We start from the raw sequence: 19,737 nt of genomic DNA on the forward strand, positions 1-19,737 counted from the left end.
CCTGCCCTCACTGTGGGTCTGGCTGGGCCAGGTCCAGCTCAATTTACTCCTCTCAAATGCACAGGGATCCTCTTCCTACAGGACAGTCTAACCTTGAAGTGCAGTGTCTTGCCTATGTATGGCTGGTGGCAGCTACCCTAAGAAACCAATGTCAGGACTGTGGGTGGACCAAGGAGCTGTACAGGGCGGCCCTGCAGGAATGTTTATTGCTCACCTGCTGATGAGGCACCTGTGCCTGGGAGGAAGGACGGAGTCCCCAGATAGCTCCCAGCCCTGGAGCCAGAGATGACCAGAGGAAACCATTTGCCTTGGGCCCTGGGCCTGTCTGACACATGGACACACCGGCCATCACTCTGCTGAGCTTCCCAGCCAGCCAGGAGGGCTCGGGGAGGCAGCTACACTTAAGGTTGCAAAGTGGAGGAGTGGGGAGGTAGAGGAAGAAAATGTTCCTGTGTCTGCCTGAACTGGCTTGGCCAGAGCATCCATCAGTCAGCAGCACAGAGACATGGAAAGGGTTTCTGTGCTCCCTCAGCTCTTTTCTCGAGCCCTTTCCGAGCGCCCTGTCCACAGGATATGACCTAATAGTTTTTAAAACTTGGTTTGCTTTTGTTTTGGTTTGTTTTGGTTTTCTGGGCCACATCTGGTGGTACTCAGGGATAACTTCTAGCTTTGCACTCAGAAATCACTCCTGGCAGGCTTAGAGGACCATATGGGATACCGGGATCAAACCTGGGATCGAACCGTGGGATTGAGCTGCTTGCAAGGCAAATAAATGCCCTATCTGTTGTGCTATGGTTCTGGACCCTTTGCTTTCTTTCTTTATTTTTTTTCTTGTTTTCTTTTTTTGTGACAAATTAGCCAGGAAAGAAAGGGAGGGAGACGAGGCAAAGGGGCAAGGGAGGAAAAAGAGAAAGAGAAACAGAGTTGACCCTTTGCCCTCTTTTTTTTTTTTTTTTTTTTTTTGGTTTTTGGGTCACACCCGGCGGTGCTCAGGGGTTACTCCTGGCTGTCTGCTCAGAAATAGCTCCTGGCAGGCACAGGGGACCATATGGGACACCGGGATTCGAACCAACCACCTTTGGTTCTGGATCGGCTGCTTGCAAGGCAAACGCCACTGTGCTATCTCTCCGGGCCCGACCCTTTGCCCTCTTAAAGCAAGCTTTTCCTACATTTGGTTTCAAGGATAATCTGGGTTTAGACAAGGGTATGCCCTCCCGCAAGCCGAAACACAGTAGAGACATAACTCTCAGGAAGTCCCCACACAGACATTTATCCAACATCACATAATTCTGAGCACCTTTAGTGAAAGCTCAAAGAAACCCTTTTCCAAGACCATAGTCAGCAAACTGGTAGGTGTGATATTCTTCACCCAGAGCCTCTGGGCTCTTGGTTCCTGTCTGCAGAACTCCAAAGGGTCTTCTACTGCCCCCCACACACTAATGGGACAGTGGAGTGACTCCCAGATTCTGGTCCCTGAGCTACAGCACATCCCATTCCATTGTCTCCCCCAGTGCGATGCATATACCTCGGTGAGGCTCGGTGGATGTCACTTGCACTTCTGTGTATTCCACGTCCATTGTCAGAGGCTCTGCCCAAAAGAACCACAGTATCCGGAAGTCAATCACAGGCCACACCAGAGATTCCGGTCAAGAGATTATGAAATTTCCAGTGTGAGGGGAACCCAACAACACAGGCGTCAGTCATTGTTAAGAGATGAGAAACTGAGGCTGGAGCGATAGCACAGTGGTAGGGCAGATCTGGGTTCAATCCCTGGCATTTCATATGGTCCCTCAAGTCTGCCAGGAGTGATTTCTGAGGGCAGAGCCAGAGTAACCCCTGAGCACCGCAGGGTTCCCAACCCCCCCACTAAAAAAGAGATTCTGCAGACTGGGGAGGTGGCTATGATGCCTGCAGCACCCCAGATGTGGAAACACCCTCTTTCCCTCTTCTTGGCAGTCTCCATCTGAAAGGGGGATTTGTGAAAGCTCAGAGCACAGAACTGCATTGGTTGCACAAAGGAATCCAGCAGTCCTGCTTTCTCGCTTTGTTTTGAGAACTCCGTGTTTTATTGTTCTCAAAGGGTGCTTGTAAGTCATGTGTGACAGAAACAATAAAAATGTCACCAGTAACTGTTTCCACTCCTACTGCCTTTGAGATATGAATGTACTGAAGCTCCCTCCACTGCCCCTTCACATTGCCCCCAGCTTTGAGACAGGATAGACACAGAGCAAGAAGTCTAAAGTATACAAACAAAATGTTTTTCAGTGGTTTGATTTGTTATGCTTTGTTTTGTTTTGGGGCCACACAAATGGCCACAGGCAATAGTCAGGGGTTACTCCTGACTCTGTACTCAGGAATTACTTCTGTTGGACGTGGGGGACCATATGGGATCCTGGGGATGGAACCCAGGTTGGCCAAGTGCAAGGCAAGCACTCTACCCACTCCAGACCCTGATGTGATTTTTAAATACACCTCCACTTTACTATCCCAGAGAGAGGAAATCCATTCTGTATCAGGAAATTCCTTCTGGAGTAGTTCCCAGTTCTTAGGAAGGAATTAAGAACACAACTCAGTGTCGGTAAGATCTTGGGAAGATGCCACTGGTCATCTCTAATTTGGGGACCCTGGATCATAGTGACATTGTAAGAAATGAACATTTTTAGTTGTCCTCAGCATCTTTTTTTTACAATATTTTAAAATCATTGTTTTTATTTATTTATTTATTTATTTATTTATTTATTTTGTTTTTGGGCTGCACCCGGCAATGCTCAGAGGTTACTACTGGCTCTAAGCTCAGAAATTGCTCCTGGCTTGCGGAACCATACGGGATGCCAGGGATTGAACTTGGGTTCATCCTGGGTCAGCTTTATGCAAGACAAACACCCTACCACTGTGCTATTACTCAGCCCCAATATTATTTTTGGAGGGACTATACCCAGTGACGCTCAGGGGTTACTCCTGCCTATGTGCTCAGAAATCGCTCCTGATTCGGGGGACCATATGGGACACCTGGGATCGAACCACAGTCCATCCTAGGTCAGCCGTGTGCAAGGCAAATGCCCTACCACTGCACTACTGCTCTGGTCCCCCCAATATATTTTTTTTTTTTTTTTGGTTTTTGGGCCACACCCGGTGACGCTCAGGGGTTACTCCTGGCTATGCGCTCAGAAGTCGCTCCTGGCTTGGGGGACCATATGGGACGCCGGGGGATCGAACCGCGGTCCGTCCAAGGCTAGCGCAGGTAAGGCAGGCACCTTACCTCCAGCGCCACCGCCCGGCCCCCCAATATATTTTTTTTGATTTTTGGTCACACCCAGCAGCACTCAGGGGTTCCTCCTGGCTCTACGCTCAGAAATCGCTCCTGGCAGGCTCGGGGGACCATATGGGATGTCAGGATTTGAACCACTGTCCTTCTGCCTGCAAGGCAAATGCCTTACCTCTATGTTATCTCTCAGCCCCCCCTAATATTTTTTAATTAAATAAATTCTTTAATTGAATCCCTGTTACAAAGTTGTTCATGTTTGAGTTTCAGTCATACGATGTCCAACACTGGTGCATCCCTTCACCAGTACATATTTCCTGCCACCAAGGTCTCAGTTTCCCTCCCGCCCTTCCCAATGTCTACCTCTATGGCAGATTATTTTCCTTTCTTCCTCCCTCCCTTCCTCTCTCTCTCTATATCTCTATCTCTCTATCTCTGTCTCTCTCTATCTGTCTCTCTTTTTCTCCTTCCAACACCCTCTCTCCCTCCCTTTTTTCCTTTTAGACACTGTGGTTTCTAATATTGTTATTGAAGGGGTATCATGCAAATCACTTTGCCTCCTTTCAGCATCTAGCTCTTGTTTAGGGTCTTTTGGGAGGTTAAAATTTCTGATTTAAAATAAAATAAAATGAGATTAATTACCTTTATTCTCATCTATTGATTTCACGGCATGGTTTCCCACATCATCATAACCTAATTGAAAATAACAGTTAGGATACATGGCAATGGAAATTCTATATAGTTTCTTCATAACTTTATTATTGATTGATTGATTGATTGATAGATAGAACGGCTTTTGGGCCACACCCAGTGGCGCTCAGGGGTTACTCTTGGCTCTGCACTCAGAAATCACCCCGGCAGACTGGGGATGCCAGGAATCGAAACTGGTTCCTCCAGGGTTGGCCGCTTACAAGGCAAATGTCCCACCGCTGTGCTATCTCTGGTCCCTCTCCATAACTTAAAAAAAAATCAGGGCCACTAACAAAGAAAGTCAAGCTGAGCTGACCTATGGGACTGGCCATGTGGTTTTTCCAAACACTGGTGATGTTCATCACACCATCATCTCTTTCAGCAAATTTATTGGAAACCAAATTGGATTCTGAAAGCAATGGTAAACATGAAGACAACAACAAATTTCCCCCTCAGCTGAGCACCAGACCCATGAGAACATAGTTTCAGGAAACTGCTGCTCCTCTAGGCTGCCACCTCCATGGGTAGGCATCAAACATCTTCTTCATCAGCTGTTTTTTTTTAACTCAAATAAATCCCTATAAGTATTTCTGAAGAACAATGGCTTCCCACAATCTATTTGAACCAATGCTATTGGGACCACCAAAATGTATTTAAAAATTAAAATAATCATGGGAGATTATATACTAAAAATAGAGCAACTAGGCTTGGGGTAATAGCATAATGGGGAGGGCATTTGCTTTGTATATGGCTGATCAAGGTTCGATCCCTGGCATCCCATATGGTCTCCTAAACTATGCCAGGAATGATTCCTGAGTGCAATGTCTGGAATAACCCCTGAGCACTGCCAAAACAGAAATAGAATGACATTTTTTGATATTTTGAGGAAATACTACTCTAATAAAATCTATATCAGCTTTTAATGTAAAGTATTTAGCTATGCATAGAGAATACAAGACCCATTAAAACCCACCTTGTATCACAAACAGGTATGTTTTCTATTGAGCTGGATTACTCTAGCTAAACATTCACTCATCTTTTTCTTTTGTCTTTGGATCACACTAGTGGTGCTTGGGCTTAGTCCTGGCTCTGTGCTCAGGGATCATTCCTGGTAGTACCTAGGGAACCATTACAGGTACTAGGAATCAAACTGGGGTCAGCTATGTGCGAGGAAAGCACCCTGCCATTGTACTATCTCTCTGGTCCCACATACTTTTCTTTTTCTTTTTTTTTTTTTGGGGGGGGGGCCACACCCGGTAACGCTCAGGGGTTACTCCTGGCTATGTGCTCAGAAGTTGCTCCTGGCTTGGGGGACCATATGGGACACCGGGGGGATCGAACCGCGGTCCGTCCAAGGCTAGCGCAGGCAAGGCAGGCACCTTACCTTTAGCGCCACCGCCCGGCCCCACATACTTTTCTTTTAATGTTTAAAACTTAATACTCTAAGAATTACTTAATTTATTTATGTTTTTTTAGAATTCACATTTTACGGGCCCGGAGAGATAGCACAGCGGTGTTTGCCTTGCAAGCAGCCAATCCAGGACCAAAGGTGGTTGGTTCGAATTCCGGTGTCCCGTATGGTCCCCCGTGCCTGCCAGGAGCTATTTCTGAGCAGACAGCCAGGAGTAACCCCTGAGCACCGCCGGGTGTGGCCCAAAAACCAAAAAAAAAAAAAAAAGAATTCACATTTTACTTCTCAAAGGAGCAGCTAAAGAGTCACCCCTAAGCAAGTCTGTAGGGTAAGGGTCAATCCTAGAACTTGCTCAGAGAGTAGACCAGCCCTTATGGTGGCTAGACACCTCCTACCAACATCCTTTCTGTGGGGAAAACCCCAAAGAAATGGGAAGGAAAGAGAAAAAGATGATCTGGGATGCTCTGCCCTTCAGACCTATTTCTCAAGTCCACCTATAAAAGGTAGAACCTAAATAATCCTTCTTTGTGGGAAACTTTTATAGAATCCAAACGCAACTAGGGTAGCTTAATCCCAAGCCTGAAGATAAACAAAGGAAATTATACACATCCCCGCCTCAGTCCAGTCCACAACAGACCATTTTGTATGGTGAGAAGAGAAGAGAGGAGATAAGAGGAGAGGAGAGGGAAGAGGTCAGGGGAGAGGGGCAGAGAGGAGATGAGGGAAAAGAGAGGAGGTAGGAGGAGAGGAGAGGAGAGGAGAGGAGAGGAGAGGAGAGGAGAGGAGAGGAGAGGAGAGGAGAGGAGAGGAGAGGAGAGGAGAGGAGAGGAGAGGGGAGGAGAAGAGGAGAGAAGGACAGGGGAGAGGAGTGAAGGGGAAAGGAGAGAGCAAAGACTGAACCATGCCATACCGTAGTGTCTGTTGGCTTCAGCCCCAGAATCGGACATTATCTTTTCATTGTTAGAGTTCATAAGTGGGTCTGCTGGCCTTCAAAAAGAAGTAAAAACAAAAGCTATATACATCCATAATGTTTATGGCTCTAATTGCAATCTAGGAAAAAGCATGAGAAATTTAGGGAGTGTCTTCCAATATGAGCAAACTCTTATTTGGAAAATAATCTAGTTTTCATCTCTAAGATTATCTTTGACAAAAACCTTTTTTGGTTATACCTAAATCCAAACCTCTTAAACCCCTCTTTTGGTACTGCTGTTGCTTTGGGGAACAGACTGTGCTTTTCATACTTTTGGATTTGGGGAATTAAAAATTGTCAAAACAGGGGCCGGGATGGTGGCGCTAGAGGTAAGGTGTCTACCTTGCCAGCGCTAGCCTAGGACAGACTGCGGTTCGATCCTCCGGCCAAGCCAGGAGTGACTTCTGAGTGCATAGCCAGGAGTAACCCCTAAGCGTCACCGGGTGTGGCCCAAAAACAAAAACAAAAACAAAAGTCAAAACACCCTCAATAAATAAAATAAAATAAAATAAAATAAAATAAAATAAAAACAATCAAAAATTGTCTGACCAGGGCCGGAGAGATAGCATGGAGGTAAGGCATTTGCCTTGCATGCAGAAGGTCGGTGGTTCGAATCCCACCCATGGTCCCCTGAGCCTGCCAGGAGTGATTTCTGAGTGTAGAGCCAGGAGTAACCCCTGAGCACTGCCAGGTGTGACCCAAAAACCAAATAAATAAATAAATAGTCTGACCGATACTTAAGGTCAACTCTATTTTTCCAAGTCTAAGAAAAAGTAGAAGAGGGGTGGGAGCAATAGCACAGCAATAGGGTGTTTGCCTTGCATGCAGCCAACCCCAGACAGACCCTGGTTCAATTTCCGGCATTTCATATGGTCCCCTGAACCTGCCAGGAGCGATTTCTGAGTGCAGAGCCAGGAGTAATCCCTGAATGCCGCCAGGTGTGACCCCTCCAAATAAATAAATAAATAAACAAATAAAAAGAAAAAGCAGAAGAGAAAATTTCATCTATTACCACTAGGATTTCATAAGGAAAAGGGGCTTCATAATTTTAAAGTATGAGACGAGCATAACCTCAGAATAAAGCCATTCAACAAAACGCACACACCTTACATTCCTTACATCCAACCTATTCTTCTAAGTTCTCTAGAACCACTTAAACTTTTCTATGACCATCATCCCCTGTACTCAGGTCTTTCCATGCCCAAACCCAAATCCACTCACCTGGACATCTCCACCGGCACCTGCTTGGCTTTGGGAGAGAAAGAAAAAAAAACAAAAACCCAAGGTCAGTACAGAGAAAATCTGTCTAAACCAGATACCTTCATTAAGCAACTTGGATTTCTTGGAGAATGAATGCCTATTCATTCCTCAAGAAAGAAAGCCAAATCTAGCCCCACTTAAGACAAACAAAGCTAGTCTGATGTAGAAAATTTTACATCACTTCCCCGAAATGTGGCATTTTCGCTGTTTTAACTAAGAGTGATTTTTCTTAGTGAATAGGATGTAGACAATGGTACAGGAACCACCTTTATCAAATGAATGAGCAATTATCCCTTTGACTCAAGACCATTCCAAACAGGCAAACTCAATCCCTATGCTCTTAAATCCAAGCTGGCCTGAGACCCTGGTCAAGTCCCGGCTCAGGAAGGGGTTTTCTGGAGCCTCTTTCCCCAGGGAGATTTGGTGCTTTCCTGCTGGGCACGAAATCAAGGCCCATCCCCTTTCCTTCTATTCCTGTTGGTCCCAGGTCAATATCACCCCCACACCCTCAAAAATATTTACACAAAGCTGGGAAGACAGGACAAGGATAAGGCGCTTACATATGACCCTCTGAGCATGACCAGGAGTAAGCCTGAGCACTTCCGGGTGTAACCTCCCAACAGGCAAAACCTCCATGCAAACAAACCAACCTCCATGTTAACCGTTTCTCCTTACTGACTAAATTTTGGGTGTTAGTGGGTGATCCTGGTTTCCCTCTCGTGCACAGCGAACCCCAAGCACAAGGCAGACATATGGCACAATTGTCTTGCTGATTAGATGGCATTAGGATATGGGCATTCCCTAACCCTAGCAGCCTACTGGGAGGCAAGCCGGAATGCAGTCAAATGGCTCTGTGCACCCATATATAGATAGATGCACAGCTCCCCTCTCCAAACCCATCTTTTCTGGGGTATTTCGGTCAGTCCAGGGACAATAAAAGTTCTATGTCCAAAGTGAACAGATTTGTTTGGATCAAGGTAACTGTCCAAAAAGAAAAGACATTGTCCTCAGTGCCATCTTTTCCTCTGCTGCAGCTTGCCCCTCACCCTCACCCAACCTGAAGCCCCATCTCCCCACACTCCCAGTGAAGCAGCTCCTCCAAACAGAGGGGTCCATGCTCACCCTTGGCTTTCCTCTGGAAGTAGCATTTGGCTCCCAGAATCAAGGCAGCAATGATAAGAGCAATGATCGCTACAGCGATGAGGCCTTTCTTCCAAGGGGCGAAAAAGACTAACAGTGAGAGAGAAAGAAAAACACAACAGTGTCAGCTTTTGACCAGTGGGTATGGAAATTCCTGGACTATTGACTTGATTTTAGTCCTTTGGGGGTATTGTAAGGGTAGGCAGGGCATAGTCTGGGATCAAACTCAGAGCCTCATACCTGCAAGGCAAGTAAGTGCTCTATCAATGAGCACTTCCTGACCCAGGTCTGGTATTAAAGGATTGTTAAGACTATGGAGATTTGGGGCTGGAGGGATAGCTCAGTGGATAGAGTGTTTATCTTGTCACCTGACTGACCCAGGTTTGATTCCCGGCATCCCATATGGTTTCCTCAGCCTGCCAGGAGAAATTTCTTTTAACAATTAATTAATTAATTAATTTTTTAGTTTTCGGCCACACCCAACTGAGCTAAGGGGTTACTCTTGGCGCTGCACTCAGAAATTGCTCCTGGCAGGCTCGGGAGACCATATGGGAGGGATGCCAGGAATCAAACCCGGGTCTGTCCCAGGTCAATTGAGAGTAAGGTAAACACCTTACCGCTATGCTCTCTCTCTGACACTGCCAGGAGAAATTTCTGAGCGCAGAACCAGAAGTAACTCAGGGGTTAGGGCTCCCCTAACATTTTCTCTGTATGACCCAAATCCCTGGACCATAAACATCACGAACACCTCTCCATCCCTCATCTATGCCCTTTAAATGCTGCTAATGCTTGCTAATAATCCAATCCTCTTCCAAGAGTTCATTTGAATGGATTTTGTCACCAGCAACCAAAGACACCGAGGGCCACAGTGTTAGAGTCATGCCAGTGGAGTACTCAACTTCCACCCACTTCCTCTTGCCCTGACTCCAGATTCCTGCCTCACCTTTGACGGTCAGGGCGTTGCTCCGGGGGGCACGGGTGTGCTGGTTGGCTCTGTTGAAGGCAATGCAGTGATACTGGCCCTCCTGCTCCTTGCTAGCGTCTGCCTGGCGCCAAATAACCTGAGTCTTGTTGGAGAAGGTCTGGTAGAAGGGCCTGTTCTCGTCCCCCTTGAAAAACTTGTAGGTGATTGGGACAGACGCTTCGTTCACAGAGCACTGCAGCTCAATGGTCTTCCCGGACTCTACCATATCGCTGACCAGGAATGAGAGCTTGACCTCATCCACGGGGGCTGAAAGGCAGGAAAAGGCTTAGCATGGAGAAAGGAAGGGAATATAGACTGTGCCCTTCGTGCATGTCTTTCCTCTCTGTCACCTCAGACTGGTATGTTGGGATTTTTCAGCAGTACGGGGCACTTTTTATGACCATCAGACTCGGAATCTCACACGTGCCAGGCACATGCTCCAGCCCATTGAGCTCTCTTCGCTTCTTGTGTCCTCCCCAATCATCCAGGCAGAGCAGTCAAGGACGTCTCCTGAGCTGTCCACTTTCTCTGTATTCATGTGTTTTCTTACTAATACTTCATCAGTAGAGACTCTTTGCAAGATTCAGTTGTTAATCTCTGCTCTCCATCTCTTTTGATGATTTGGGGAGGGTCGTTTTGGGTCACACCCAGCAGCACTCGGGTTACTCCTGGCTCTATGCTCAAAAATCGCTCCTGGCAGGCTCAGGGGACCATATGGGATGCTGGGATTCGAACCACCGTCCTTCCACATGCTATTTCTCTGGCCCCTGGTGATTTGTTTTTCTTTTTGGGCCATACCTGGTGATGTGATGCTCGGGGGTTACTTCTGGCTATGTGCTCAGAAATAGCTCCTGACTTCAGGGACCATATGGAATGCCAAGGATAGAACCAAGGTCCATCCTGGATGGGTTGCGTGCAAGGCAAAATGCCTTGTTGCTCTGCTATCACTTTGGCTCCTCTTTTGGTGATTTTCATCTACCACTTGTTCATGAAATGCAGAAGCATAAGCTCTACCTTCTGACCCGAGTTAATTCAGCATGTAGGGCACTTGCCTTGCATGTGGCCAACCTGGGTTCTATCCCCAATAACCCATATTCCCCTGAGTCTTTCCAGGAGTGATCCCTGAGTGCAAAGCCATGAGTAACCCTGAACATCACTGGGTATATTCCCCAAACAAAAAAGAACAGACAAGAGCAGGTGGTAAGGCAGGTTCCAGCTCCACACTCCAGGCCTCCCTTCCAATCCTGCTTTATCTGATCCTCCACTGTGTCAGGTAAGACAAGCAATTATTATAGTCTCCCCAGTCTTGTATTACTTTTCTCAGCAGGGAAGGGAATGGTTTGCTCGATTGTTTCATATAGGCTCAGAGTTTTGTAAGCCTTATCCATGAAGAGTGACCCATGAAGAGATAGCACAGTTGTAGGGCGTTGTAGGGCATTTGCCTTGCATGCAGCCGATTCAGGACAAACATTGGTTCGAATCCCAGCATCCCATATGGTCCCCCAAGCTTTCCAGCAGTGATTTCTAAGCACAGAGCCAGAAGTAACCTCTGAGTGCCGCTGGGTGTGGTTAAAAAAAAAAAAAAAGAGTGACCCTGATAGAAGTCATCACTTCACACAACATGGGATTCTCCAATATTTTCCTATGGTCTTTCAAGCTCTGACCTCTGTGTTCCTTTTAGGCACAGAGCCACAGGGCAACCCCCCTCAGAGTCCATTCCTGCATGTCTTCCTGTCAATATATACTGTCATTCTATATTATTCTAAACAGAATCCCAACTCTGAACACAGACATTCAGGGCCCATACACTCTTGCCTAATGATTCTCCATTCTGACCCTTTGTTTTCAACCTATAATTTATCCCTAGTTCTTTCCCCTTTTGTAGAAGCTGCAGGACAGAACGAGGGATGGAATTCAAGGCCTCACACCCCTGGATATTGTGCTCCACTGAAGACATTCCTAGCCTGGCCACAATGTGTTGAAGTGTTCCAGGAGGCCTGGGGCCATGTGACCCACATCAAATCATCTCTGCCCAGTCATTGCCAGATGCTGCCCCTGTAACTCACTAGCTAGATTACACCATCATGCCCTAAGCTTCTAAAACACTGTAAGAACACTTTCACTTAACACTGTTGGGTTGCCTGGAAACATTTCCCACCATGTCTGGTTGCCAACAATATAAAATATTCAACAATATAAAAATCTCCTCTCTGGTTCATAAGGAGACTCTGGATTGCTGAGTTATCATTAAAAATATTTAGGGGGGGCTGGAGAGGTGGCACTAGAGGTAAGGTGTCTGCCTTGCAAGCACTAGCCAAGGAAGGACTACGGTTCGATCCCCCGGCGTCCCATATGGTCCCCCCAAGCCAGGGGCAATTTCTGAGTGCTTAGCCAGGAATAACCCCTGAGTGACACTAGGTGTGACCCAAAAAACAAAACAAAAAAAAATTTAAGAATCAGGCTTAGGGGACATCCCTCTCATATTGTGAAAAGTGTTTTTTCCTTCCCCTTTTCTTCTGTTCTCAACAAAATCTTTTTGAGCATGGCCTTTCTTTCTTCCTTCTTTCTTTCTCTTCTCTCTTCCTTTCTTCTTTTCCTTCCTTCCTTCCTTTCCTTCCTTCCTTCCTTCCTTCCTTCCTTCCTTCCTTCCTTCCTTCCTTCCTTCCTTCCTTCCTTCCTTCCTTCCTTCCTTCCTTCCTTCCTTCCTTCCTTCCTTCCTTCTTCCCTTTTTCCTTCTCTATATAAGAATCCCATGCTTTCTATGTGCTGAAGTGAACTCAGAGAGTATAGTTCCTTTCTTTCTTTTCTTTTTTTTTTTTTTTTTTTTTTTTTGGTTTTTGGGCCACACCCAGCATTGCTCAGGGGTTACTCCTGGCTGTCTGCTCAGAAATAGCTCCTGGCAGGCTCGGGGGACCATATGGGACACCAGGATTCGAACCAACCACCTTTGGTCCTGGATCGACTGCTTGCAAGGCAAACACCACTGTGCTATCTCTCCGGGCCCAAGAGTATAGTTTCTTAGACCACACATTAATAGAGCAGAAATCTCTGTCCAACTCCTGATGTCCACCATGACATCAGGATAAGATAAGTTATAGATAAGTTAGGACAAGAAAAGGAGGAGGGAGGCTCACTAAACCCGAGAGGAAAAACTCAGAGATGCAAGGACTATTACCCTTAGGTTTCTGAGACACACATGAAGGAAGCTCCAGGGCAAATGGCTACCCCAGAGGCTGGCATATTCATTCTGAGTCAAGAGTCCTGGTGAATGAGGAACTTGAGTTGCTATAGATTCCACACTAGGGCTAATGGGAGAGAAGAACTCTGGTCCACAGTGCTTGAAGCCACTAGTGCTAGCATAGTCAAAACACACAACTTGAGCACTTTCTAAAGTCAGAACCCCTCACTTTAACTCATTTGAAAAGCCCTGAAAAGCGATCAACAGGACCATACCCATAGCCCCTTACTACCTTTCAGCCCTTTCCACCTGCTCTGCTACATTCATGTTCAGGGATGCAGCAGAAGGACCTGCATCTTCTCTGGTTCACACAATCCCTGAACGACCCCAAATCTTTGGAAATGAGTCACAGGGCCACTCCTTCCCAGCTGACACTCACCTATCACCTTGACGTGCAGAACTTTGCTGACTATATTCGTGTGCGAGTGGCAATTGTCAGAGATGCACTGATACTCCGTGTCCTTGGTCGGCTGGTCTTTGAAGACTGCGGGCTGGTTGAAGTCCTGGTATTTCCTCTCCAGAAGTTTCCCTGCCTTTAGAAGACTGTAAGAAATGGGCCAGGTTCCATTGATGGATTGGCAGCTAATTTGTATGGTTTGTCCTTTAACCACCTCGGAGCTGGAATTGTAGAAAATCCTGGGTTTGGAGAGCATTTCTAGAACGACAGAGAAACCATCACAGCTTCATTGAAGGCAAAAGCAAAATGTGGAACCCAAGGATGCCTTTTCTGAACTTATTTCTAGAGGGCTATTTTGGAGAAGTTTCTTTGCTTTGTTTTGCTTTTGGACTCCTGGTGGTGCCAGGGATTAAAGACTACATTATCTTTTCAGATCCTCCTTCTCCAAACTTCTAGCATTCAGCCTGCCACTTTCAGAAACTCATCTCTGATGGTCGGGTAGTGTGTCAAAGTGTGTCAAAGTGTGTCAAAGTGTGTGTGTGTGTGTGTGTGTGTGTGTGTTAAAGGGAAGTGCAAAGAGAACCTGTAGAAGAGAAGCCAAGGCAAGAAACCATTTTATTCCTGACATGCAGTTATTTATTTTCAAGTATCTCCCTTGCATCAACAGTCATAGCTGTATTTTTCTGTACTAAGAAGGCACTGGAAATTTTTTTTTTTTTTTTTGGTTTTTGGTCATACTCGGCAATGCTCAGGGATTATTCCTGGCATTGCACTCAGAAGTCACTCCTGGCAGGTTCGAGGGACCATATGGAATGCCGGGATTTGAACCACAGTCTTTCAAATCAGCTGTGCGCAAGGCAAATGCCTTACCGCTGTGCTATCTCTTCGGCCTCAGAAATTTACTTTTTAAGTCAGTAGGGAGTGTGGAGAGATAGCACAGTGGTAGGGTGTTTGCTTTGCATGTGGCCAACCCAGGAGATGGTGTTTCAATTCCTGGCATCCCATATGGTCCCCCGAAGTCTGCCAAGGGCGATTTCTGAGCACAGAGCCAGGAGTAATCCTTGAGCAAGTGTGATCCAAAAAAAAAAAAACAAAATAAATAAATAAATATATAGATCTTTAAAAAATGTCAATGAGGGGGACTAGAGAAATAGTACAATAGATAGGGTTCATGTCTTGCATGTGGCCAACCTGAGTTTGTTCGATCCCCAGCACCTTATAAGGTTACTGGGCTTGCCAGAAGTGATCTCTGACTACAGAGCCACTAATAAATTCTGAGCACCATGTTTGATGTGACCAAAAAACAAAGCAAAGAAAAAAAATCAGTAGGGACTGGAGAAGTCACGAATAGGTGAGGCCTTTTCGTACACAAACCCTCATCTGTTTTGTTTTGTTTTGTTTTTTAATTATGCAGTTGAGTTTCCCACTTTTGGGGAAATCGCAGGGGTCAGCCCACCCGGAGTGCAATGGGTGAGCCTCACCCTGGGGAAACCACCTTCGTGATCATGGTATCTTCCCTACCAGGTAAGTATATCCTCGTCTGGTTTTATCTTCCATTGTGTATTCGGTGCCCAACCACCACTGGGAGTAATGCCCCCTTGCCCATAACTAGGAATAGCCCCTGAGCACTGCTGGATGTGACCCCAGGCCCCTACCTTCCACCTATAATAAAATAACAAGTATCCACAAAGATAAATCATTTTTCTTTTGGGACCCTCCCTGGCAATGCTCAAAGATCACTAGAATTAAGCCCATTGGTGCTTTGGGGGTCTGTATGATCCTGGGGCTCAAACTTGGGCCTTCAAATATGTCTATACATTCCAGGGCTTTAAGCCATCTCCAGACCCAAACAGAAGATTATTTATTTATTTATTTATTTATTTATTTATTTATTTATTTATTTCTGGATTTGGGTCACACTCAGCAGTACTCAGGGTTTACACCTGGTTCTGCACTCCAGGATTATTCCTGCCAGAGATCAGGGGACTATATATGGTGCCAAGGATTAAAACCAAGCCAGCGACATGCAAGGCAAGTATTTTACCTGCTGTGTTATTGCTCCAGCTCTCCAAACAGAATATGAGTTTTTTTCTTTTGGTTTTGGACCACACCCGATGATGCTCAGGGGTTACTCCTAGCTATGTACTCAGAAATCGCTCCTGCCTTGGGGGACCATATGGGATGCTGGAGGATCGAACCTCAGTCTGTACTAGGTTAGTGCATGCAAGGCAGACGCCCTACCCCTCGCACCACCGCTTTGGCCCCCTGAATATGATTTTAAATGAGTTCTCAAGGTCCCTGTGTCTCCTGTTGGCAAAACACTGACTCCATTGAGGAAGCATAATTCCTTCAATAAACGGCAACTCTAAGAAGTCATGATAGAGGAGGTCGCTTATTCCTAAAGCTTATGTGTTTGTAGGTTTGGGGGCACAACTAGAGGTGCTCAAGGATCGTTTCTGGCAGGGCTCAGTAGACCAGGATGAGATGCTGAGTGTTGAGCCCAGGTTGACTGCATACAAGGCAAACACCTACCTGTACTATCTTTCCAACCCCAGGTTTCTAAAACTTACGGATTAAAATTATGTCTCAAGAAGAAGAAACGAGTTAACATCTAATCCCTTTGCATTTCTCCCTTTGAGTTCTGTAACTAGAGTTGCCGCTAGACTAGAATCTTGGGACAACCTCCAGTCACTGGCTAACTGATAGGACAGAGGCTGAACTGTGACCTGGATCATGTGGGAAAAGTCCCACCTTCCTCTGGATGTTCCACCTTGAGTCAGGCTGCCCGGGCTCTCAGTACTCTAGAGCACACACGCTGCCCCAAGAAGTCCTCGCCCTTTTCACAAGATACTGGAGCTTCCGTGTTGGTCTAACACTGACCAAGCCATGTCAGAGCAGGCAGCAGAACTAGACCTAGACCTTGCTTATAGACATCCACATAGATAGCTCTGTTCAGCTTCTAGAAAAAGGCCCCTTTGTTTCTGTTTGCTCTCTGGATCAATCTTTCTTTCTTCTCCCTTCCTTCTTTCCTTCCTTCCTTCCTACCTTCTTTCCTTCCTTCCTTCCTTCCTTCCTTCCTTCCTTCCTTCCTTCCTTCCTTCCTTCCTTCCTTCCTTCCTTCCTTCCTTCCTTCCTTCCTTCCTTCCTTCCTTCTTCCCTCCCTCCCACCCTCCCTCCCTTTCTTCCTACCTTTCTTCCTTTTTCTTTTTCTTCCTTCCTTCCTTCCTTCCTTCCTTCCTTCCTTCCTTCCTTCCTTCCTTCCTTCCTTCCTTCCTTCCTTCCTTCCTTCCTTCCTTCCTTCCTTCCTTCCTTCTTTATTTTTTTCTTCCTTTCTTTCATCTTTCTTTCTCTCTCTTTATTTCTTTTTTTTTTTTTTTTTTTTTTTGGTTTTTGGGTCTCACCCGGCAGTGCTCAGGGGTTACTCCTGGTTCCACGCTCAGAAGTCGCTCCTGGCAAGCACGAGGGACCATATGGGATGCCGGGATTCGAACCGATGACCTTCTGCATGAGAGGCAAACCCTTACCTCCATGCTATCTCTCCGGCCCCTCTCTTTATTTATTTCTCTTCTTCCTTTTTCTTTCTTTCTCCCCCTCTCTCCCTTTCCCCTCTTCCCTTTACTCTCCCCCTCTCTTTTCCTCCCCATATTCCCTTCTTCTCTCTCCCCTTTTCTCCCTCCCCTCCCCCCTCCCTCTGTCCTCTCTTTCTCTCTCCCCTTCCTCACTGTCTCAGTCTATGTGCCTCACAAATAGGGACAGGGTCCCCTCCTCCCAGCCCACCCGAGGCTCTTGGAGTGGATTTGAGTGAACTCACCACACACTTTGATGTAGATACTGTTGCTTTTCTTGACCACCTTGCCAATGCTTGCGACACAGGTGTACATGCCAGTGTCCCACTCCGAAGCAATGATGGTGAAATTCTGAGTCAGCGACACAATCATGCCTTCCTTTTGGATGGTGAAGTTGGTGGGTTGGACACCCGGAACGGAGCACCACAGGCTCAGGGTCTGGCCGTGGTCCAGATGGAGGGCGGAAGATTCCAGGTGAGGCTTAGAAAACAGCTCTGAAAGCACAGGGAATAGAAAATAAGGTGAGATATTGGGGGGCACCATTCTCAGAGCCTCCTTTGTAGGGCTCTCTACCCCTCACCCCAGTGAATTTTGGCAGAACCAATTCCTTGATGCCTGCACAAGACTTTCCTTGCCTTCTCATCTACCTGTACCCTCAGAAAGAAAGCTCTTGTGTTTTTTTTCCAGGGGGATACCAGGCAGTGATCAGGGGCTGTTCCTTGGTGCTTGGTGGACTGTAGGATATCAGAGATAGAAACTGGGGCTCCCACACACAAAACATGCACTCCCACTTTTTAAAAGGAATGAAAATAGAGATGTTGAGGGGACTGGTGAGCTAACAATGGTGAGCCCAGCATCAGGAGTGATGGCAAAGACTGAAGCCAGGACCATGTTGAAGACTGGAAGAATCTGGAGGGTGAAAAGATCTGACAGTTGGAGGAGGAAAGAAGTGGATGAAACACTTTCTCTAGTCAAAGACAAATGACTAATAGCAGGATGTTGATTAAAATAATAAGAAGGCCCTTTGGGGCCCGGAGAGATAGCACAGTGGCATTTGCCTTGCAAGCAGCCGATCCAGGACCAAAGGTGGTTGGTTCGAATCCCGGTGCCCCATATGGTCCCCCGTGCCTGCCAGGAGCTATTTCTGAGCAGATAGCCAGGAATAACCCCTGAGTGCCGCCGGGTGTGGCCCCCCAAAAAAGAAGGCCCTTTGAATGGAGCTGGATGGAGGTCGATGGATGGTGATGGAGGACCCTTTTGCCATCCCAGACCACGTGGCTCTGCAATCCCCTTTCAGCCAGCGGGTATCTGGGTCCAGGAGAGTCTCGGGCAGGAATCTCACTCACAGGCAGGCTTTCAGAGAGATAACATCTTTATTTGCCCTGGCCATCACGTGTGTGGCCTATATCATAAACCTATTTAAGCACATGCCATTCTTAGCTTGCCCTGCGTCTTAACTTCTTTCAACCATGTCTCCTCTGACCTCCATCCAGGCAAAATCTCCCTTGCCCTTTTGGTCAAAGGCCTTCTCTAACCTTCCCAAGACCCCTGCCAGGACTGGGAGGGTCGTGCAGGTAAAGTTACAGGTAGCAAGACCCCTCCCAGGAATGGGAGGGTCTAGCAGGTAAGATCAAATTACACAGGAAGAATGGGAGAATGGGTTACAGCAGGATTTATTGTTGTTGTTATTTGGGGGCCAAACTTTGGTGGTTCTCAGGACTTACTCCTGGCTCTGCACTCAAAGGACCACTCCTGGGGGCTTGGGAAGGACCACGTGGGGTGCTTGAGATCAAATTCAGGTTAGCTAAATGCAAGGCAAATGCTCTACCTTCTGGACTATCTCTCCAGCCCCCTAATGCAAGAAATTTCCTGGTCCTCCAGCCATATGTGCCTCCACTATTACTATGTGGAGACTTTTTCACTGAGGCTTAGCAGTAGAGAAGCAGGACAACCCACTGACGGCTGAAATTCTTGTCAAAGGCCTGAGTGCTACAAGGATAACATGGAAGAGTTCACTTATCTATAGAGCACAGCTTGGTTAGAACTCAGGATCCCAGGACACAAAGGCAAAGCAGGAAAGACAGACTCCCTTTGTTTTCCTGGACCAGGAAGACTGATCTCTTCATACTCCCTTGGCTACTTTGGGCTACAATGATAGAATTTATTGGTCCAGAAGGCTGGAGAGATAGTACAGTGGGGAGGGTGCTTGCTTGCTGATCCTGACATTCCATATGGTTCGCAAGGCACTGCCAGGAGTAGTTCCTGAGAGCAGAGCCAGGAGCAAAACCTGAGCATTTCAGGATATGACCCCCAAACAAACCAACAAATAAATCTAGGGGTCTAGTGATGCTTTCCCAAAACAACCTGGCACTATTTCCTCACTAACCTGTTCTAACTGGGGAAATAGTTGTGAGTCTTCAACTTGTCCCCTCAAAATGCCTGTCATTTTCTTATCCTTGCCTAGAAATTTGTTTTGTTTTGTTTTGGGCTGCACCCAGTGACGCTCAGGGGTTACTCCTGGCTATGTGCTCAGAAATCGCTCCAGGCATGGAGGACCATATGGGATGCCTGGGGATCGAACCCCAGTACATCCTAGGTTAGCACATGTAAGGCAAAAATGCCTTACCACCTGTGCCACTGCTCCCACCTGTTGACTGGAATTTTAAGGTTAGGTTAATGGCTGTGAATTCTTCAAAGTCAAAGCCTTTCTAATATGCAGCATACAGCCAGTGCTCAATCTGTTGAATGGTGAATTCTTTCCTAATGAGGCAATGTACATCTATCCATGAAAGGATTAGATGCCACCAATAGATGCATCTCTAACAATGACCAACTCAAT

The 19,737-nt window shown here is 46.6% G+C and overlaps 1 protein-coding gene and 1 pseudogene across 1 annotated transcript in view; both read right to left on the reverse strand.

The window, feature by feature from the left end:
- PECAM1 (platelet and endothelial cell adhesion molecule 1) overlaps positions 1-19,737 on the reverse strand; it is a 53,815-nt gene that overhangs the window by 18,232 nt on the left and 15,846 nt on the right. Inside the window, exons 6-13 of the mRNA XM_049779098.1 lie at positions 17,144-17,392; positions 13,315-13,590; positions 9,677-9,964; positions 8,716-8,823; positions 7,555-7,582; positions 6,274-6,350; positions 3,905-3,955; positions 1,526-1,588 (exon numbers count right to left, since the gene is read on the reverse strand). Of these exons, the coding sequence (XP_049635055.1) occupies positions 1,526-1,588; positions 3,905-3,955; positions 6,274-6,350; positions 7,555-7,582; positions 8,716-8,823; positions 9,677-9,964; positions 13,315-13,590; positions 17,144-17,392 (1,140 nt within the window). The remainder of the gene's footprint in view (positions 1-1,525; positions 1,589-3,904; positions 3,956-6,273; positions 6,351-7,554; positions 7,583-8,715; positions 8,824-9,676; positions 9,965-13,314; positions 13,591-17,143; positions 17,393-19,737) is intronic.
- Positions 14,730-14,864, reverse strand: LOC126032102 (uncharacterized; annotated as a pseudogene).

This window comes from Suncus etruscus, chromosome 1 (assembly GCF_024139225.1).
Source record: "Suncus etruscus isolate mSunEtr1 chromosome 1, mSunEtr1.pri.cur, whole genome shotgun sequence".
NCBI classification, from domain to species: domain Eukaryota; kingdom Metazoa; phylum Chordata; class Mammalia; order Eulipotyphla; family Soricidae; genus Suncus; species Suncus etruscus.